This window comes from Natator depressus, chromosome 23 (assembly GCF_965152275.1).
Source record: "Natator depressus isolate rNatDep1 chromosome 23, rNatDep2.hap1, whole genome shotgun sequence".
NCBI lineage: Eukaryota > Metazoa > Chordata > Testudines > Cheloniidae > Natator > Natator depressus.
Window position 1 is genome coordinate 23,000,213 of NC_134256.1, and position 20,112 is coordinate 23,020,324.

Sequence of the window (20,112 nt, forward strand, 5' to 3'; positions counted from 1 at the left end):
TTTCCCTGCTACCCACCAGAGCCCCTTCTCCCAACCACCAGTTCCCACTACCCCTCTGAACCCCCCACGCCCCTCCCAGAGCTGGGGAGAGAACCCAGGAGTCCTGGCTCCCAGCCCCCCCCCCCAACCCACCAGCCCCTCTCCACTCCTGACCCAGATCTGTCGTGTCTGCGTCCACAGCTCCCTTGCCGCTCTCATTCCCAGCAGGGGGCGCTGTCGGGGGGGGGAGGGGCGGGGGGGGTTGGGGGCTCCCGGACGCCTGGGTCCGGAGCCGAATCTGCCTGGTCAGAATAAAGGGAAGCCTTTTTACTCCTTTCATGCGGCTGCGTCCGGAGGGTTTACTGTCCGCGAGCCCCCCCCTCGTCCCCCCCGTGGGCTGCTCCCCCACGGGAATGGCCCCCCCAGGGGTCTCACCCTTCCAGCCCCCCCGCTTTAGCCACCAGGCCCCGCTCCCCTCCCAGAGCAGGTCAGAGAAACCAGGCGTCCTAGCTCCCAGCCCCCCCTGCTCTGACCCACAAGACCCCGCCCCCCTCCCCGAGCCGGGGAGAGAACCCAGGAGTACGGGCTCCCAGCCCCGCACTAGGGGTAGTGATTGGCTGGCTGGGGGGGGCGGGGGTACTTCCCTCAACAGTTTGGGCTTCTGCCCCACGTCCACAGGGACGGGGGGGGACTCCCCAGACACCTCGTAAGGGGGATTTGAGGGGGGGCGCAGGGGCGTTGGCAGGAGCCCAAGAATTCGCTGTATCAAGCTGGAGCCGCGGGGGGGGGGGGGGGGTGAAAAACGAGGAAACGATTTTATGGCGATTCCGGGCCCGGCGAAGCCACGCCAGGAAATTCCAGCCCCACGGGCGGCGCCCCTCACTCTCCCGACCCGCAGCCCCCCACTCTACCGGTGCCCCTCACTCCCGACCTGCAGCCCCCCAGCCCCGCCGGCGCCTCACTCCCGACCCGCAGCCCCCCACTCTAGCGGTGCCCCTCACTCCCGACCCGCAGCCCCCCAGCCCCGCCGGCGCCCCTCACTCCCGACCCGCAGCCCCCAGCCCCGCCGGTGCCCCTCACTCCCGACCCGCAGCCCCCAGCCTCGCCGGCGCCCCTCACTTCCAACCCGCAGCCCCCAGCCCGGCCGGTGCCCCTCACTCCCGACCCGCAGCCCCCCACTCTACCGGTGCCCCTCACTCCCGACCCGCAGCCCCCAGCCCCGCCGGTGCCCCTCACTCCCGACCCGCAGCCCCCAGCCCGGCTGGTGCCCCTCACTCCCGACCCGCAGCCCCCCACTCTAACCGTGACCCTCACTCCCGACCCGCAGCCCCCCAGCCCCGCCGGTGCCCCTCACTCCCGACCCGCAGCCCCCAGCCTCGCCGGCGCCCCTCACTCCCGACCCGCAGCCCCCAGCCCCGCCGGCGCCCCTCACTCCCGACCCGCAGCCCCCAGCCTCGCCGGCGCCCCTCACTCCCGACCCGCAGCCCCCAGCCCCGCCGCGCCCCTCACTCCCGACCCGCAGCCCCCCAGCCCCACGGGCGGTGCCCCTCACTCCCGACCCGCAGCCCCCAGCCCCGCAGCCCCCCACTCTAGCGGTGCCCCTCACTCCCGACCCGGCTCCCCCAGCCCGGCCGGAGCCCCTCACTCCCGACCCGCAGCCCCCAGCCCGGCCGGCGCCCCTCACTCCCGACCCGCAGCCCCCAGCCCGGCCGGAGCCCCTCACTCCCGACCCGCAGCCCCCAGCCCGGCCGGCGCCCCTCACTCCCGACCCGCAGCCCCCCACTCTACCGGTGCCCCTCACTCCTGACCCGCAGCTCCCCAGCCCCGCCGGAGCCCCTCACTCCCGACCCGCAGCCCCCCACTCTACCGGTGCCCCTCACTCCTGACCCGCAGCTCCCCAGCCCCGCCGGAGCCCCTCACTCCGACCCGCAGCCCCCCCGCTCTGCCGGTGCCCCTCACTCCCGACCTGCAGCCCCCCAGCCCCGCCGGCGCCCCTCACTCCCGACCCGCAGCCCCCCACTCTAGCGGTGCCCCTCACTCCCGACCCGCAGCCCCCCAGCCCCGCCAGCGCCCCTCACTCCCGACCCGCAGCCCCCAGCCCCGCCGGTGCCCCTCACTCCCGACCCGCAGCCCCCAGCCTCGCCGGCGCCCCTCACTTCCAACCCGCAGCCCCCCAGCCCCGCCGGTGCCCCTCACTCCCGACCCGCAGCCCCCCACTCTACCGGTGCCCCTCACTCCCGACCCGCAGCCCCCAGCCCCGCCGGTGCCCCTCACTCCCGACCCGCAGCCCCCCACTCTACCGGTGCCCCTCACTCCCGACCCGCAGCCCCCAGCCCCGCCGGTGCCCCTCACTCCCGACCCGCAGCCCCCCACTCTACCGGTGACCCTCACTCCCGACCCGCAGCCCCCAGCCCGGCTGGTGCCCCTCACTCCCGACCCGCAGCCCCCCACTCTACCGGTGACCCTCACTCCAGACCCGCAGCCCCCAGCCTCGCCGGCGCCCCTCACTCCCGACCCGCAGCCCCCAGCCTCGCCGGCGCCCCTCACTCCCGACCCGCAGCCCCCAGCCCCGCCGGCGCCCCTCACTCCCGACCCGCAGCCCCCCACTCTACCGGTGCCCCTCACTCCCGACCGGCAGCCCCCCAGCCCCGCCGGCGCCCCTCACTCCCGACCCGCAGCCCCCAGCCCCGCCGGTGCCCCTCACTCCTGACCCGCAGCCCCCAGCCCGGCCGGCGCCCCTCACTCCCGACCCGCAGCCCCCAGCCCGGCCGGCGCCCCTCACTCCTGACCCGCAGCCCCCAGCCCCGCCGGCGCCCCTCACTCCCGACCCGCAGCCCCCAGCCCCGCCGGTGCCCCTCACTCCCGACCCGCAGCCCCCCACTCTACCGGTGCCCCTCACTCCCGACCGGCAGCCCCCCAGCCCCGCCGGCGCCCCTCACTCCCGACCCGCAGCCCCCAGCCCCGCCGGCGCCCCTCACTCCCGACCCGCAGCCCCCCAGCCCCACGGGCGGTGCCCCTCACTCCCGACCCGCAGCCCCCAGCCCGGCCGGAGCCCCTCACTCCCGACCCGCAGCCCCCAGCCCGGCCGGTGCCCCTCACTCCCGACCCGCAGCCCCCAGCCCCGCAGCCCCCCACTCTAGCGGTGCCCCTCACTCCCGACCCGCAGCCCCCCAGCCCGGCCGGTGCCCCTCACTCCCGACCGGCAGCCCCCAGCCCCGCCGGCGCCCCTCACTCCCGACCCGCAGCCCCCAGCCCGGCCGGTGCCCCTCACTCCCGACCCGCAGCCCCCAGCCCGGCCGGCGCCCCTCACTCCCGACCGGCAGCCCCCCAGCCCCGCCGGCGCCCCTCACTCCCGACCCGCAGCCCCCCAGCCCCGCCGGAGCCCCACACTCCTGACCCGCAGCCCCCAGCCCCGCCGGCGCCCCTCACTCCCGACCCGCAGCCCCCCACTCTACCGGTGCCCCTCACTCCTGACCCGCAGCTCCCCAGCCCCGCCGGAGCCCCTCACTCCTGACCTGCAGCCCCCAGCCCCGCCAGCGCCCCTCACTCCCGACCCGCAGCCCCCCACTCTACCGGTGCCCCCTCACTCCCGACCCGCAGCCCCCAGCCCCGCCGGCGCCCCTCACTCCCGACCCGCAGCCCCCACTCTACCGGTGCCCCTCACTCCCGACCCGCAGCCCCCAGCCCCGCCGGTGCCCCTCACTCCCGACCCGCAGCCCCCCACTCTACCGGTGACCCTCACTCCCGACCCGCAGCCCCCAGCCCGGCCGGTGCCCCTCACTCCCGACCCGCAGCCCCCCACTCTACCGGTGACCCTCACTCCCGACCCGCAGCCCCCAGCCCCCGCCGGCGCCCCTCACTCCCGACCCGCAGCCCCCACTCTACCGGTGCCCCTCACTCCCGACCTGCAGCCCCCCGCTCTGCCGGTGCCCCTCACTCCCGACCCGCAGCCCCTGCCAGCCCAGCCCTGCCCCCCCCAGCTCTGCCAGTGCCCCTCACTCCTGACCCGCAGCCCCCCCGCTCTGCCGGTGCCCCTCACTCCCGACCCGCAGCCCCTGCCAGCCCAGCACTGCCCCCCCCAGCTCTGCCGGTGCCCCACGCTCCCGACCCGCAGCCCCACAGCCCCGCCGGCGCCCCTCACTCCCGACCTGCAGCCCCCCAGCTCTGAACACAAGCCCCCCCAGAGCCTGGAGACAACCCAGGAGCCCGGGCTCCTGGCCCCTGCCCCAATCCCTAGAAGCTGATACCATCTTCCTAGCATGAGTCTCTGACTAATGAGGCGTTGAATGACGTACAAGAAACATTGGGGGGGGCACCGGGGGGGGTGAATTCCTGGGCGGGGGGAAGCTGCTGTAACAGCTTTAAAGTCCCTAAATCTCCAGGATGGGGCTAATGGTTAGAGGGGGGTGGGGGCTGGGAGCCTGGACTCCTGGGTTCTCTCCCCAGCTCTGGGAGGGGCGAGGGGGGGATCACCCTCCCCATCCCGCTGGGGCTCAGAATCCACCAAGGTCTTTATTTATTCTGGCCGGACTCCAGGACCTGCCCTCTGCCTTTTACCTCGCCGGGGGGGGGGTGTCCAGCCACCTGCTGATTTTAAGCCCCACCCCAGCCCCCCCATTACTCTGCCTGGCTCTCAGCAGAGCCCCAGCTGTCATCTCTTGGGGGTCCAGCGCTTGAGCCTCCACCTCTCCAGGAAAGGGGGGGGGCTAGGGAAAGAACCCAGGAGATCGGGAGTGGGGGTCTCTGTGGCTGGGTTTGTTCTGGGGGGTCCCAGACCAACAGGGGGTGAACCCCGAAAGAAAACTCCACCCACACCAGGTGGGTGCTCTGAGAAAAGGTGAGTGCAGGGACCCTCTTTATGGGTTTGGAGGAGAGAACCCAGGCGTCCTGGCTCCCACCCACTTGCTCCATCCCACCAGCCCCCTCCCAGAACTAGGGGTACCAGCAGAGTTGGGGGGACCCAGGGGGCTGTAAGACAGGTGCAGAGCTTGGGGGGAGGCTAGGAAACTCAGTTGGAGTGGATGGGAGCTAGTGGTTAGAGCTGGGGGGAGGCGGGCTGGGAGTCCGGACTCCTGGGTTTTCTCCCTGACTCTGTTACTGACTCACTGGGTGACCATGGCCAAGTTATTTGCCCTCCCTGTGCCTCAGTTTCCCCATGTGAACAGGGGTCTCTGGCCCTTCCAGGGTCCCTGGCCGGGGTTCCCCCACGTCTCTGCCCAGAAGGGTCCAGTCTGGGGGAGCGGCCCCAGCTGAGGGCCCAGGCCCGGTTGCACTGGCAGGCCAGCGGGTGGCCGGGGGCCTGGCCGCGGGGGTGACGGGGGCCCGCGCCGGCCGATGACTTTGCCGAAGGGCTGGTTGGGGTGGGGCGGCATTGGCCGGCTGCGTTCTAGTCCTCCCCTTGGGGCCCGGCCCTGCATCGTGTGTCGCGTTCGCCATTTCACCGTCCCCCGACCCTGCCGCGGTCGCTGCCCTGCCCCGGCGCAGCCCGGGCTCATCGTGAGCTCGTCTCGCACCCTCGGGCCGCGTTTCTGGCCGTGCCACGCTGGGCTCACCTCCGCACGCGGGTTGGCTGCAGCGCCCCCGGCATCGCCCTACGGTATCGTGGGGTGGCAGGCGCGTGGTGCGTTCTGCCCGGCACCGGTGGGCTGCCGTGGCACGTGGCTTTGCACGCTCGCATCCCGCCCCGCCCCCGCCGTGCTGTTTGCACACTTGCGTTCAGTTGTGTTGCACTCCTGCGTGGGGCTGTGTCGCGGTGTTTAGTGACCTGGCACCGGGGGGCTCGCTGCCCCCCCTCTCCCTCCAGCCCGCCATGCCCAACGCCTCCCTGGCCCCCAACGCCTCCCTCCCGGACGCCCGCGACCCCGCCCTGGCTGCCGCCGAGGTGACCGTCTTGACCGTCATCTTCCTGGTGGCCACGCTGAGCAACGGGCTGGTGCTGCGGGCGCTGGGCCGGCGCCGGGCTCGCTCCGCCCCCATGCACCGCTTCATGACCCACCTGTGCCTGGCCGACCTGGCAGTGGCCCTCTTCCAGGTGCTGCCCCAGCTGCTGTGGGACGTCACCGACCGGTTCCTGGGCCCCGACCCCCTGTGCCGGGCCGTCAAGTACCTGCAGGTGGTGGCCATGTTCGCCTCGTCCTACGTCATCCTGGCCATGACCTACGACAGGCACCGGGCCATCTGCCGGCCGGCGGTGGCCTTCCGGCGGGGCCGGGTCAGCTGGAAGGCCCCGTTGGTGGCAGCGTGGGGATCCGCGCTGCTCCTCAGCCTGCCCCAGCTCTTCATCTTCTCCAAGGTGCGGCTGCCTGAGGGAGCCAGCGACTGCTGGGCCACCTTCGCTGAGCCCTGGGGGGCCCGGGCCTACGTCAGCTGGGTCACCCTGATGGTCTTCGCCTTGCCCACCCTGTTCATCGCCGCCTGCCAGGCCCTGATCTTCCGCGAGGTGGCCAGGAGCCTGCGGCGGGGCCCTCAGGGGGCCCAGGGCAGGGGGGTCTCGGCAGCCGTGGCCAAGACACTGCGCATGACGCTGGTCATTGTGTTGGTCTACGTGCTCTGCTGGGCCCCCTACTTCTGCGTCCAGCTCTGGGCCGTGTGGGACCCCCGGGCGCCTGTAGAAGGTGAGACGCCCCCCCGGGCCGGAGACCGACCCCCCCCGCCCCGCACCCCCCGACCTCTCCCCCAGGCCAGAGACTGACCCCCACCCCGCATTCCCCCACTTCCCCCCTGGGCCCGGCTAGAGACTTTAACCCCCCACCCAGCCCCTGACTCCACCACACCCCTGAACCCCACCCAGTTCCCAGCCCAGAGACCTCACCAGGAGGCTGTGGGTCAGGAGTGAGGGGTGCCTGCCAGGCCGTGGGGGCTGCGGGTCGGGAGTGAGGGGCGCCGGCAGGGCCGGGGGGGCTGCGGGTCGGGAGTGAGGGGCGCCGGCCGGGCAGTGGGGGCTGCGGGTCGGGAGTGAGGGGCGCCGGCAGGGCCGGGGGGGCTGCGGGTCAGGAGTGAGGGGCACCGGCCGGGCAGTGGGGGCTGCGGGTCGGGAGTGAGGGGCGCCGGCAGGGCTGACCTCCCCCTCCTTTCCCCCCCAGGACCAGCCTTCACCCTGCTGATGTTACTCGCCAGCCTGAACAGCTGCACGAACCCCTGGATTTACGGGGCTTTCAGCAGCAGCGTCTCGGGGGAGCTGAGCCGGCTCATGTGTCCCTGGCTGCCCCGGCCCCGCGCCGGGTCCCTGCCCAGCAACTCCCCCCTCACGGGTACCTCGGCCTGAGAGCCCCCGCGGGCAGCCGGGGAGACGGGGGGCTCTCTGGGGACAGACGTAGTGTCCTACAAGCTGGAGCAGCCTGGCAGGGGGGTCTGGCTTTGGGGGGGATTGTCCTGGGGGGGCTTGCAGGGGGAATTTGGGTGGGGGGGTCACTCGGGGGAGGCCTGCATCCATTTGGGGGAGCAAAGGGACCCCCCATTTACACCGTACTCCCTGAGGGGCCAAATCTGCGTCTGCCAAAGTCACCCCAATAAAAAGTGGGGCAGGAGAGAGAGGGTCTGTGATCACTGGGGAAAGGGGGGAGCTGCGGGTCGGGAGAGAGGGGCACTAGGGGCGGGGGGCGGACGGGCTGCAGTTTGCGCCGATCACCAGTAGATGGCGTCACAAATCAATTGATTTCGACCCGCTTTTGGATAAACCCACCTGCCCCCGCCCCCCGGAGCCGGGAGGGAACCCAGGCGTCCGGGCTCCCGGCCCCCGCAGTGGGGTCCCTGCCCGCCCTGCGCCCCTCGCCCAGGCCTCGGGCCTGCTCCTTGCACATCTGGGCAGGTGTGTGGGGGGGGCCCCAGCTCCCTGAGAACCTTCCCCTGCCCCCACCCCCGGCTCCGTGCCCAGGCGCTGGCCCCACGAGCTCGCCCTGGGAGGGACCCCCTTTGCGCGGGGCTGGGGGGGTTAGGGACACCCCCGGCTGTGACAGCCCCCCCCGGAGCCACGGGGGGGAGGAGGGTTGGGGGCACTGCTCTAGGGAAGCTCGCAGCTTTAGCACATGGCCCTAGCTGCCCCCTCATTGGACCATGCCGCTGTCACTGTAGGCCACTACGGCTTCTGATTGGCTGCTGGCAGGAATAGGCGGAAATCTAAGGGCAGAGGAGCTGGCCGGCTGGTTAGTGGCCGGTGAAAGCGTCAATCGCGCCCATCCTGGCCTGTTATTGGTTGTTTCCACTCTGCTCTTGCGTCATCAAGGGTCCCTAGAGGGTGATTGGACAGCTCGTGCGCATTGTGCTCTGTGATTGGTTAGAAGGTGTGGGGGGCGAGATCATAAGCAACTTCCGGGAATGAGATTGGTGTGTTTGGTGCGGAGGCGGGACGTGTGCCCCATCATTGTCTCCAATTGGCCGGCAACACCCACCCGGCCTCGTGACATCACCCTCATTCTTCCAGCGGATTGGTCGAGCCTGCACCCAATGGACGGGGCGCGTACTGCGGACCGGCCATACGATTGGCTGATCCCGGGGACGCGTGGGCGGGGCGTGACGCCGCTCCGCGCCTCGATTGGCCTCAAGCGGCCTTCTGCCGCCCCCCGCCCCCTCAGGCGGTCAGGGATTGGCCGGAGCCGCTCGGGAAGGCGGGGCCTGGCCTGGAACCGCCCCCTGGGTCTCGGCAGCCGCGCGGAGCCGCCGCTGCCGCCGCCGGGAGAGACGCGGAGCCGGAGCCGGAGCCATGAACATCCGGAACGCGCGGGTGCGGGGGGCGGGGCCGGACGCCTGGGTCCCGGGGGGCTGGGGGCGGGGCTCGGGGGGGGTCCGGGTTGGGGTGTGAGGGGCCGGACGGGCCAGTGCGGTGTCGGAGGGGGGGGCCGGACGCCTGGGTCCCCGGGGGGCTGGGGGCGGGGCGGGGCCGGACGCCTGGGTCCCCGGGGGGCTGGGGGCGGGGCGGGGCCGGACGCCTGGGTCCCCTGGGGGCGGGGGGGCCAGTGCGGTGCCGGACGCCTGGGTCCCGCACTGACCCCGCCCCCCCCGCAGCCCGAGGACCTGACGAACATGCAGCATTGCAACCTGCTCTGCCTGCCCGAGAACTACCAGATGAAATATTACTTCTACCACGGGCTGTCCTGGCCGCAGGTGCGCCCCGGACGCCTGGGTTCTCCCCGGGGGGCGAGGGAGGCGGGCCGGGACGCCTGGGTTCAGCCCCGGGGGGCGGGAGGAGGGGGGGGCCGGCACGCCTGGGTTCTCCCCCGGGGGGCGGGAGGAGGGGGGGGCCGGCACGCCTGGGTTCTCCCCCGGGGGGCGGGAGGAGGAGGAGGAGGGGGGCCGGCACGCCTGGGTTCTCCCCCGGGGGCCGGGGGAGGCCGGCACGCCTGGGTTCTCCCCCGGGGGGCGGGAGGAGGAGGAGGAGGGGGCCGGCACGCCTGGGTTCTCCCCCGGAGGGGGGGGGGCCGGCACACCTGGGTTCTCCCCTGGGGGGGGGGCTGTTCCAGGGGAACCGCAGTTACAGCCAGGCAGGAATGGACGTCTCCTGGGGGCGGTTCCCGTCCCCGGCCCCCCGATCTCACCCCGGCCCGTCTCCCCCCAGCTCTCCTACATCGCCGAGGATGAGAACGGCAAGATCGTGGGCTATGTGCTGGCCAAGATGTGAGTCATGGGGTCAGGGCGTCAGCAGCCCCCCAATTCCTCCTCCACCCTGGCCCCCCTTGTCCCTCCCCTGCCTTGGCCCCTCTCGTCCCCTGCCCTCTCAAACCCCCCGCTGCCCCTTCCTGGTGCCTCTGCCGACCTCCCCTGCACCCTCCAAATCCCCTGTGCCCTGCCCCCCCCCCACTCCTTCTGCTTCTCCCCCCCATGCCCCCTCTTGTCTGCATGTGGGGCTGGTGCGTCTCTCAGGCTCCACACTGACCCATCTCCTGTCGCCTTAGGGAGGAGGACCCCGACGACCTGCCCCATGGACACATCACCTCCCTGGTGCGTGGGGTGCTCATGGGGGGGGGAGGTTGGAGGAGGGGGGGCTGCCAGACTTGGGGGAGGCAAAAAGGGGGGGTCTGGAGCAGAGGGGTGCCTGGGAGTTATTGGGGGGGCTGGGCTGACTGGGGTGGGTGCGCCCTGTTCGAGGGGGGGTCGGGTGCAGGTTGAGATGCCCCCTCACTCACCCCCTGATCCCCCTAGGCTGTGAAACGCTCCCACCGGCGCCTGGGGCTGGCGCAGAAGCTGATGGACCAGGCGTCCCGCGCCATGATCGAGAACTTCAACGCAAAGTACGTCTCCCTGCACGTCCGCAAGAGGTGAGCCTCCCCCCCCGCGGGACCCCAACCCCCTGCCTGGGATCCCCATCCCCTACCCTGGGACCTTCCTGCCTGGGATCCCCTTTGTCACACTGCCAACCCCGCCCAACCCGCCTGTAACGGGTTCCCCCCGGGGTCCCCTGAGCCCGTTTGTCCCACCTGCAGTGCAGCGCTGCACACATGCTGAGATCAGCTCTGCCTGGGGGAGCTTGGCTAAGGAACTGCCCAGTTACTCAAGTGCCCCCCCCCCCCCCCCGACTGTAAACCCCCAATGGTACCATCGGGCGCTGCCCCAGGAACTGCACAGCACAAGCTTGTGACGGTCGCCCCCTCTTGCGATGTGGAGAGGGAGGTGCCCGGCTTTCTGCCCCCAGGCAGGATTTCCACACCCTGGTTTTAGACAGAACCAAACCAAGTGTATTAACGACAACAGAGTTTATAAGTGACTCTAAGGGAGAGCAGCAGATGGAAGCAGATCACCCAGCAACTAAACAAACCCCCAAACTGAGCGTCCCACTCGCTAGGTGGGGTGTAAATCAGCCAATTCTCACCCCGGGCAAGAAACAGGCCGGCAGGATCTTACGGCACAAGCTGCCTGGGCTTTCCCAGGTTTTCATGCACAAGTCCCTTCGCCTGGGCCCAGCACTTGCCCCTCAGGCGTTTCCGGGGGTGTTGTCGCAGGGAGAGCGAGGTCCCCCTATGATGTCACTGTCCCCCTGTCACGGGGTCCCCGGGCGATGCTCTGACCTGCTCCCTACGAAGCCGGGCAGGACTCTGGGGGAGTCTCCTCTTGGGGAGCAGCCTGTCTGCAGGACACACAGCTCCGCCGGCTTCCACCTTCCTGGGTCTGACCTCGGAGCATTCAGCCTCCTCTGCCCCTCCGTGCGCTTCCCACAGCCAGTCTGCCCGGGCGGGGTCCTGGGGGGGCCAGAGGGGCCTGCCCCCCAACTCCGCAGTCAGATGGGACTCTCAGCCAGCCAGTAACACAGAAGGTTTATTAGACGACAGGAACAAGGTCTAACACAGAGCTTGTAGGTGCAGAGAACAGGACCCCTCAGCTGGGTCCATTATGGGGGGCAGTGAGCCAGACAACCCCGTCTTCACTCCATGTCCCCAGCCAGCCCCAAACTCCCTCCCCCTCCAGCCCCCCCCTGCTCTGGGCTTTGTCCCTTTTCCGGGCGAGGAGGCTCACCGGATTCCTTTTTCTCCAACCCTTTAGCTCTCACCTTGCAGGGGGGAAGGGCCCAGGCCATCAACTGCCAGGAAACAGGGTGTCGGCCATTCTCTGTGTCCAGACCCCTGCACACACCTGCCCTCTAGGGCTCTGCAACGATCATACACTCTTATCTCACCCCCTAGAGACTTAAGAACTGCCTAGGAGAAACTGAGGCACCCCCACACTATTCAGAGGAAATATTAAGAACAGTCCCACTTCGTCACATCTCTCCCCCCTTCGAGACCGAACTGAGCGGGGTCACTTTAGCCGGTGACCTGGGGAAGTTCGAAGCCACCAACGTTCCCATGGATGCCCCAGCATCTCTCCCGTTCCTTGGTGGGAGTTACACCAGGCCCTTCCAGTTTCATGCCCTGCCTTAGGTCGGGGTGGTCGATAGCACTCGCAGGCCACATGTGGGAAGGTTTATGTGGCCCGTGCCCTCTTGCCACCCCAAAACCCCCGGGGGTCAAACTGGGATTGGGTCTTCTCCCAGCGCTCCAGTCCGGAGGGCTGCAATTCAGGCTCTCTTGGATAAGAGCCCCTATCTTGACCTGGGCCACATACGGTTCACTTACAGAACTAGCATGAAAACATCCCTTTCTCCACAACCTTGTCTCCCCAAGAAGCTGGCCAAACACAGTCACTGGGTTATAGGACTGTTTAACTTTCTTAACAGCTTTCACTCCATCTGAGACCTTCTCAAAGCTCTCCACACTGGATCTTTCAACAGGATAGTCAGTGGATCCATTCACAACAGTATATTTCGGGCTGTTAGGAACTGAAACTTTCTGGATTAAATCACTTTCACACCCTTCAGTGGCAGTAAACTGCTTGCAAAGACTCCATGAGGATTCCTTTCCCTAGGGCTTTTCTATGCAACAATTCACCCCTCACAGAAATTCGGCCTTTACCCTCTTCACCGAGGGCTTGCTCTAGAGGAACACTTTCCTGAGCAACAACAGACTCTTTCTGGGTCTCCCTTACATCCAGAATTACCTCTGGCCCATCCCGCGGATTCCTACACAATCCCCTTTCAGGCAAACTGACAGACTTCCTAGATAAAAGGTCAGAAGCATTCTCCTTCCCTTTGCCACACACAAGCTCAGGAATCTTTTCCTCCTTGCTACAGGTTTCCACACCCTCAGTCGGTAACACAATCACACACCTTCATGCTCTCCTTGTGCCCTGGCTAGGATCTCACCCTGATCAGACAGAGTTGCGACACCCTTTCCCAACAACACACTAGCAACAGGCAAAATACAAGCACCAGAATTGTCGGGTCTCTGGGATTTTGCATAGACACTAACTGGATGCGACCTAGTTACAGGGCCATTCTCCCGAGCAGACACAAACTTAGGACCCTTCCCTTCCTGGGCTTTAGCTGAATCCAGAACCAGCTCTGAGACAACTGCACTACCCTCAACCATCACAGGCTGCAAGGCCCCTTCTGTCTGCTCCACAGACAAAGAAGAGCCGGACACACTTTCTCCTTTCCCAGACACACAGCTTGGGATCTCATTCCCCTGGTCCCAGCACACAAGGCAACAGCTAACAGGTAAGGTCCTTACCAAGCACCTTGCCACTCCCAACAGATCCCCTGCCCTGCCTGTGTCCCCCCCACTCAGCTGGGGTCTCAGGTCCCCCCTTGCTCAGCGCTGCCCTTGCTGTCCCAGTGGGGGTAGGCAGCGAGCTCGCTGCTTTCCTCACTGCATCAGAGCCAGCGTGAGCCCCCTCTCCGGTGTGCAAGGGGGGCGGGGAGCCCCAGGAGTCTGGTCACAGGCAGGCAGGTAGCCTGAGCCTAGCAGCTCCTCCCCGCTGCCAGCCAGGTCATCTGCATTTTCACTGACCATTTCCCTCTCTGCCGATTTGGTTCCCTGGATTCAAATTCAAACCCTTGGCAGTTACCGGAGCAGGGCCTGGATCCTGTCCCAAAGAGACACAGTCGCCCCACAACAGGGTCTCGCAGCTGGTGTCCTGGAGAACCCCAATGACCAGCCAGCCCCACCCCTCCTGGGTCTGCACAGGGATCTGGGCCATAGGCAGGGCAAGGGGCTTCGTCCCTGGGACCCTCACCCAGCTCACACAGCCCCCCAGCATCTGAGGCTGCACCACCAGGGGCCTGACAACAGTTCTCTCCGTCCCAGGATCTCGCCACCCCAGGAATGTCTCCCCATTGACCACCACCTTCCGCTCCCCCTGGGGGTCCAAGGGGCCCGACCCCAGGGAACTCCACACAGACATATAGGTTGGGGTCAGGAGTGGGAGCCTGTCCACCTCCCCACCCATCTGGCTGACGGAGTCTGTGGCCTAGGGACCCAGCAAGGGAGCTAGACACCGGGGCTTTTCCGCAGGGTCCCCCTGGTTCAAATCGCCAGCCTGCTCAAAGGCAGTGAGGTGGCATCCACATCCCCCCCCCCCCTTAACCAGGGGCAGCAATTTAGTCTCGAGGTTCCCTGCAGAACTGGCCCCCCCGGGGTCTATCCCCACTCACCCCTGGGGGGTCCCCTAGGCCTCTCCGCTCCCCCACCGCCAGTTCATGCTGCTGCTGCTTCTGCAGCTCTTTCTCGGGCTCTCGCTGTCACTCACAGTCCTCTTGCTCTCTCGGACTCAGCTCCAATCCCGTCCGTCTCCGATCCCCAGATGGGGAACCCGATCGTGAAGACCCCTGTCTGGTGGGGACAGGAGTCTTGAGGGTGCCTGGCTCCCACTCCAGCTGCTCCCAGATCCTGCTGTAGCCCCATTTGGGTTCAGGAATCTGTTCCTTCGAGCGGTCATCCTCCTCCATCCTCCTCCAGCTGCACGATGAACTGTGCCTTGGTGAACTTTCCAATGCTCCACCCTCTCTTTCTGCACAGGGTTACAGTGTCCTTCTTAAGGAGACGGTGTGTGGACTCACAGGCCTGTGCGCTCTCAGCTCCCCACTGTTTCCAGGGAGAACCCCTAGTGTGCCAGCCCTTCTCGAGGTCACCCCCTCTTTGCCAGGGTCGAGCTGCAGACTCCTCCACCCCGGGACCGCTCGCTGCAATCCCCAGGGGAACCTGTACCTGCAAAAGTCCTTCTCTCTCCCAGGGCCAAGCCGCAGGCTCCTCCGCCCCTGAGACTGCTCATCGCAGTCCCCAGGGGGACCCCATTACTGCACAGTCCTTCTCATTGGTCACACACTCCCAGGGGTTAACCGCCCCCTGAAACCGCTCCTCTCAGCCTTCAGCACGCCTGGTCCCCGTCAATCCCCCTTCGTTTTACTGCTCCGCAGTCACTTACTGCAGGAAGCGCCGTCCATGGGGTGCAGTATATCCCACCGCTGCCACCAGTTGTCAGAGTCCCCGGGCGATGCTCTGGAACTGCTCCCTGTGAAGCCGGGCAGGACTCTGGGGCAGTCTCCTCTCGGGGAGCAGCCTGTCTGCAGGACACACAGCTCACCCGGCTTCCCCCTTCCTGGGTCTGACCTCGGAGCATTCAGCATCCTCTGTCCCTCCATGCGCTTCCCACAGCGAGTCCACCCAGGCGGGGTCCTGGGGAAGCCAGAGGGTCCTGCCCCCCAACTCCGCAGTCAGACGGGACTCTCAGCCCGCCGGGGAAACAGAAGGTTTATTAGACGACAGGAACACGGTCTAACACAGAGCTTGTAGGTGCAGAGAACAGGACCCCTCAGCTGGGTCCATTTTGGGGGGCAGTGAGCCAGACAACCACGTCTGCACTTCACTCCATGTCCTAGCCAGCCCCAAACTGAAACTCCCTCCAGCCCCTCCTCCTCTGTGCTTTGTTCCTTTCCCAGGCCAGGAGGTCACCTGATTCCTTTGTTCTCCAACCCTTTAGCTCTCACCTTGCAGGGGGGAAGGGCCAGGCCATCAGTGGCCAGGAAACAGGGTGTCGGCCATTGTCTGTGTCCAGACCCCTGCACACACCTGCCCTCTAGGGCTCTGCAACCATCATACACCCTTACCCCATCCCCTAGAGACTTAAGAACTGCCTAGGGGAAACTGAGGCACCCCCACAATATTCAGTGGAAACATTAAGAACAGTCCTGCTTTGTCACACCCCCCTTTTCTATCTTCTCCCCACTTGCTGGAAAGCTCTTACCTGGGTCCCACACTTCCCATGGTGTAGGGCAATCTCAGAGAGGTTTCTGGTGGACCCAGTCACTGGGGTGACCCTGGTGTGTGGGTGCGTTTCCTCAATGAGCATTTTTACTCTCCTACCTGAAAGGCTGCTTGTCGGGAGGTTGAAAGCGCGCTCACGCTCTCTGACGTGGAGAACGACACCCCCCAAGGTGCACTGTGCACACAACATCCGAATTCCACGACAATGGCGAATATTGGGGTGTCCCACCGCCAACCCTCTATCCCCCACCCCCTGCCCTGCCCGTGACAGCTCAGCCCCCCGGCTGCAGGTTCTGGGTAACCCCTGGATCCTCCTGGATGCCGTTCACCAGCTGCGTTTCCTCACCCAGCCCCCAGAGCAAGTCTCACCACCCAGCTCCGAGCCCCGCCGCCCCTGTGTCCCCCACCTCTGCCCAGAGTAAATGCGCAGCTGGGTATCGGCCCCCTCCCCTCCTGGTCCCTGCCTCCCTTGTTCCCCCACCCTGTCTCCCGGGGGGGCCCGGACCAAATGACGCCTCATGCCCCCATTTACTGACCCCCCCCTTCTCTTGCAGTAACCGGGCAGCTCTTCACCTGTACTCCAACACCCTCAACTTCCAGTGAGTGCGGGGGGACGGGGGGTGGCAGGGGGAAGGGGGGGGGCTGGCAGGGGGCCAGCAGGGGCGCTGGGGGGGGGGGCAGGTCAGAGTCTACCTGGTACCCCCCGATGGTAATGTGCTCCCCACACGCCCCCCAGGATCAGTGAGGTGGAACCCAAGTACTACGCTGACGGGGAAGACGCCTACGCCATGAAACGAGACCTGACCCAGATGGCAGACGAGGTTCGGAGACTGTGTGTACCCCCAGCCCCTCCCGACCCATAACCCCGCAGCCCAGCCCGTGCCCCTCGCTCCCGACCCGCAGCCCCCCCCCCGAGCCCTGCTGGTGCCCCTCGCTCCCGACCCGCAGCCCCCTGCCAGCCCGGCCCTGCCCCCCCCAGCCCTGCTGGTGCCCCTCACTCCCAACCTGCAGCCCCTGCCGGCCTGGCCCTGGCCCTGCCCCCCCCCCCCCCAGCCCTGCTGGTGCCCCTCACTCCCAACCTGCAGCCCCTGCTGGCCTGGCCCTGCCACCCGCCCAGCCCTGCTGGTGCCCCTCACTCCCCACCCGTGGCCCCCTGCCAGCCCGGCCCTGCCCCCCACTCCCGCCAGCCCTGCCGGTGCCCCTCATTCTGACCCACAGCCCCTGCTGTCAGGCTCCCCTGAACCCTCCTCTCCCCACAGCTGAGGCGGCAGCTGGAGCTGAAGGAGCGGAGCCCACAGCCGCCGCTGGAGCACAAGGCCAATCATGGGGGCGACTGCTGCCCGGGGGTGGCGGGGGCGCCGGGGGGCCCCGAGGACAGCGGGGGGGACAGCAAGGACGTGAGCGAGGCCACAGAGAGCACCGATGTGAAGGACAGTTCTGAGGCCTCCGACTCGGCCTGCTAGGGCCTCGCTGTGGGGCGCCCGGGCAGCCTGCCCAATAAAGGTCACTGCTGAGCCGTGGGGGGTGTGTGGTCTCTGCCCTGCTGCCGGGGGGGTGCCTGGTTGGGAACAGCCCCTGGGGACCCCACCAATGGGGCAGCCTCCCTTCGGGTCACGGGCCCCTGCCCTTGCAGCCTGCAGCCCCCTGGACTTGACCCAGGGGAGCCCCAGCCCCCTGACTTCCTTGCTCTGGAGTGTCTCTGCTGGCGGGGTGAACAGGGGGGTGTGGGGGGGTCTGGACACAGCCTGACCCCTCCTGAGGTGTCAGAGTCGTGGTTGGTCCCTAGTCCCCCGACCACAGAGAGTCCTGCCCCTACTCCCCCGCCCCCCATAGGCACCTTGGGACCCCCTGCCCCAGCTTCCTGAGGAGGGGGCCTGCTGCAGGGTTGTTATGCGCTGGGCACTGCGTGGCTAGGTGTTGTCGGCCCCCCCCAACCCCCTTAACCATGTTGCGCATGAGGGAAACTGAGGCACCCACTGTATTCATACCCCCTATTACAGGAACCTCCCATTCTATTGCTGGGGACACACTAGAGCCCCTTCTCCGGCCCCCCTGCTGACTCCCCGTTTCTAGGCCCCCCCCCGATCCAGCCCCCTGGGGTCCTGTCCCAGGGCCCCCTGGAGATCCCTCTATGGGCGGGGGGGGGCGCCTGCCCGCGGATTCGATGGCCTCGTCCATCTGTGCGGCCCCCCACCCACGTGATTGGCCAGCACCTCGGCAAGGGGGGGGCTACGTTCCTTTCGCCCCGCCCCGCGCGGCCCAGCTGACCGCCCGCGTTCCACTCGCCCCGCCCACAAGAGGGGCCGTGCGTGTCTGGGCGTTCCATTGGCGGGCGCTGATTGGCCGCGGCGCGCCTCGCCCCTCCCGCTCCCCGCAGAAAGGGGCGGGGCGTGGGGCGGGGCCCGGCTGGAGGTCGCGGCGATGGGCGAGTCCCGGGTCCTGTCCCGGGCCGAGGCGCTGGAGCTCGGGCCCGGCTGGAGACACGCCTGCCACGCCCTGCTCTACGCCCCCTGCCCCGGCCGCCTCTTCGGCCGCGTCCCGCTGCGCCACGCCGTGCTGGTGGGGGGCCGGGGGGGTTCCGGGGAGTTGGGGGGGCTGAGTTAGGGGGTTCCGGGGGGCTGAGCCGGGGGGTTCCGGGGAGCTGGGGGGGCTGAGCCGGGGGGGGCTGAGTTAGGGGGTTCCTGGGAGCTGGCGGGGGCCGGGAGGCTCCGGGGGGCTGAGTTAGGGGGTTCCGGGGAGCTGGTGGGGGCCCGGGAGGCTCCGAGGGGGCTGAGCCGGGAGGTTCCTGGGGGGCTGAGTTAGGGAGGCCCTGGGAGCTGGGGGGGGGACTCGGGGGCTGAGCTAGGGGGTTCCCGGGGGGCTGAGTTAGGGGGGTGTCCCCCTGGGGAGTTGCGAGGATTGAGGGCTCGGGGGGGGCAGAGCCTCAGATTGAGGCCCCTGTGGGGGGCTGCCGTAAGGGGATCCCCTGGGGGGGCAGGAGCCTGGGGGATTCAAGGGCAGAGAGAAACCTGGGGGGACGAATCTGCGGGGAACTGTCTCAACGCCCCCCCCCGAGCCCCCCGTTAACCCTGCCGCCCCCCCCTAGATGCAGATGCGCTTCGACGGGCAGCTGGGGTTCCCGGGGGGGTTCGTGGACCCCCGGGACAGCTCGCTGGAGGCCGGACTGAGCCGCGAGCTGCGGGAGGAGCTGGGGCCCGGGGCGGCCCCCCTGAGCCTGGCCGAGGGCGACCATCTCGGGGCGCGCTTCGCCGAGACGCCCCAGCGCCTGGTGGCCCATTTCTACGCCAAGCGGCTCAGCCTGGAGCAGCTCCGGGCCCTGGAGGACGGAGCCACGAAAGCCGCGGACCACGGGCTGGAGGTGGGGGGCCGCTGGGGCGGGGGCTCGGCACGGCGCTGTGGGGTTTGGGGGGGCTGGGCGGGGAGGGGGGGCGCTGTGGGGCGGGGGTTTTGGGGGGCGGGGAGGGGGGGCGCTGTGGGGTTTGGAGGGGCTGGGCGGGGAGGGGGGCGCTGTGGGGCGGGGGGGGTGCTGTGGGGTTTGGAGGGGCTGGGCTGGGAGGGGGGCGCTGCGGGGCGGGGGTTTGGGGGGGCTGGCCGGGGAGGGGGGCTCTGTGGGGCGGGGGGTTTGGGGGGGCTGGGCGGGGAGGGGGGCGCTGTGGGGCGGGGGGTTTGGGGGGGCTGGGCGGGGAGGGGGGCGCTGTGGGGCGGGGGTTTGGAGGGGCTGGCCGGGGAGGGGGCTCTGTGGGGCGGGGGCGCCCTGCCGCCGCCGCTCACGGCCTGCCCGTCTCGTTGCAGGTCCTGGGGCTGGTGCGCGTCCCCCTCTACACGCTGCGGGACGGGGTCGGGGGGCTCCCCACTTTCCTCTCCAACAGCTTCGTCGCCAGCGCCCGACAGCAGCTTCTCCAGGCGCTGGGGGCCCTGGGGCTGGTGCCCGAGGCCGAGCTCCGCCAGGCCGACGCCGTGTCCCGGAAAGGACTCTGACCCCCCCACCCCCTCCCCGGAAAAACGACTCCTTGGGGGGGGGGGGGCTGGACTCTGTATCCTGCCCCTGCCCCACACGCAGCCTGTCCTGCGCTGGGGGGAATGGGTGCAGGGCTGGGGCTCAGAGCCCCCCAAAGGGAGGAGACCCCCACTCTTTGCGTGGGGGGAGGGACCCCGGTGGGGGGGATGGCAGGACAAGGGGGAAAGCTGTGACTGGGGGGGGGGTTCAGGGTTCAGCCCCCCCCAATCCTAACGGGGGGGCTGTGAAACTTCCCTTCCAGGCAGGAAGGGGTTAAAGCAATAAAGTTACCTGTGCGCCCCCCCCCCCGCTCGGTTTGTGGGTGAATCAAGGCGGGGGGGCAGGTGCCACGCGCCACGCACCTCCAGCCAGCGGCCGCCCCCCCGCACCGCGCAACTCCCCCTGCTGACCCTCGGTGCTTCTGGGCGACCCGGCGCCAATAAACTGGCGGGGGGGCGGGTAGTGCTGAGACAGGAGGGAAGTGAAACAGGTGGGGGGGGGCAGGGACAGGCGACCCGCAGCCCCGCCCCGCCAGCCCTGCCGGTGCCCCTCACTCCCGCCCCCCTGCCC

At 68.8% G+C, this 20,112-nt stretch overlaps 4 protein-coding genes across 5 annotated transcripts in view; 3 read left to right on the forward strand and 1 right to left on the reverse strand.

Moving 5' to 3' along the window:
* The window catches only part of LOC141976471 (voltage-dependent L-type calcium channel subunit alpha-1F-like), a 23,785-nt gene extending 18,219 nt beyond the window's left edge, over window positions 1–5,566 (reverse strand). Inside the window, 2 exon segments of the mRNA XM_074937462.1 lie at window positions 620–749; window positions 5,532–5,566. Coding sequence (XP_074793563.1) covers window positions 620–749; window positions 5,532–5,566 — 165 coding nt within the window.
* AVPR2 (arginine vasopressin receptor 2) lies at window positions 4,695–7,258 on the forward strand. The gene is made up of 3 exons (XM_074937387.1): window positions 4,695–4,816; window positions 5,783–6,593; window positions 7,062–7,258. The coding sequence occupies exons 2-3, from the start codon at window positions 5,789–5,791 to the stop codon at window positions 7,241–7,243; spliced, it is 987 nt and encodes a 328-aa protein (XP_074793488.1). The 5' UTR covers window positions 4,695–4,816; window positions 5,783–5,788; the 3' UTR covers window positions 7,244–7,258.
* Window positions 7,259–8,572: 1,314 nt separating this feature from the next.
* Window positions 8,573–17,023, forward strand: NAA10 (N-alpha-acetyltransferase 10, NatA catalytic subunit). 2 transcript variants are annotated; one of them, XM_074936973.1, is made up of 8 exons: window positions 8,573–8,698; window positions 8,980–9,078; window positions 9,530–9,588; window positions 9,867–9,912; window positions 10,114–10,229; window positions 16,100–16,144; window positions 16,282–16,366; window positions 16,805–17,023. In XM_074936973.1, exons 1-8 carry the CDS (start codon window positions 8,678–8,680, stop codon window positions 17,006–17,008), a joined length of 675 nt encoding a protein of 224 aa, XP_074793074.1. In that variant the 5' UTR covers window positions 8,573–8,677; the 3' UTR covers window positions 17,009–17,023. The 2 variants fall into 2 exon arrangements, with proteins under 2 accessions (XP_074793074.1, XP_074793075.1); XM_074936974.1 differs by lacking the exon at window positions 16,100–16,144.
* Window positions 17,024–17,812: 789 nt separating this feature from the next.
* Window positions 17,813–19,722, forward strand: NUDT16 (nudix hydrolase 16). The gene is made up of 3 exons (XM_074937217.1): window positions 17,813–18,104; window positions 18,631–18,903; window positions 19,338–19,722. The coding sequence occupies exons 1-3, from the start codon at window positions 17,967–17,969 to the stop codon at window positions 19,521–19,523; spliced, it is 597 nt and encodes a 198-aa protein (XP_074793318.1). The 5' UTR covers window positions 17,813–17,966; the 3' UTR covers window positions 19,524–19,722.
* The last annotated feature ends 390 nt before the right edge of the window (window positions 19,723–20,112 follow it).

Bases quoted from the DNA above. Each gene is read 5' to 3' on its own strand.
- NAA10 (XM_074936973.1), top strand. From the start codon at position 8,678: ATGAACATCCGGAACGCGCGG. The intron at 9,589-9,866 runs GTGAGTCATGGG...CTGTCGCCTTAG, and splicing joins GGCTATGTGCTGGCCAAGAT to GGAGGAGGACCCCGACGACC. The intron at 16,367-16,804 runs GTTCGGAGACTG...CTCTCCCCACAG, and splicing joins TGACCCAGATGGCAGACGAG to CTGAGGCGGCAGCTGGAGCT.
- AVPR2 (XM_074937387.1), top strand. From the start codon at position 5,789: ATGCCCAACGCCTCCCTGGCCCCCAACGCCTCCCTCCCGGACGCCCGC. The intron at 6,594-7,061 runs GTGAGACGCCCC...TTTCCCCCCCAG, and splicing joins CCCCCGGGCGCCTGTAGAAG to GACCAGCCTTCACCCTGCTG.
- NUDT16 (XM_074937217.1), top strand. From the start codon at position 17,967: ATGGGCGAGTCCCGGGTCCTGTCCCGGGCCGAGGCGCTGGAGCTCGGG. The intron at 18,105-18,630 runs GTGGGGGGCCGG...GCCCCCCCCTAG, and splicing joins CGCTGCGCCACGCCGTGCTG to ATGCAGATGCGCTTCGACGG. The intron at 18,904-19,337 runs GTGGGGGGCCGC...GTCTCGTTGCAG, and splicing joins CCGCGGACCACGGGCTGGAG to GTCCTGGGGCTGGTGCGCGT.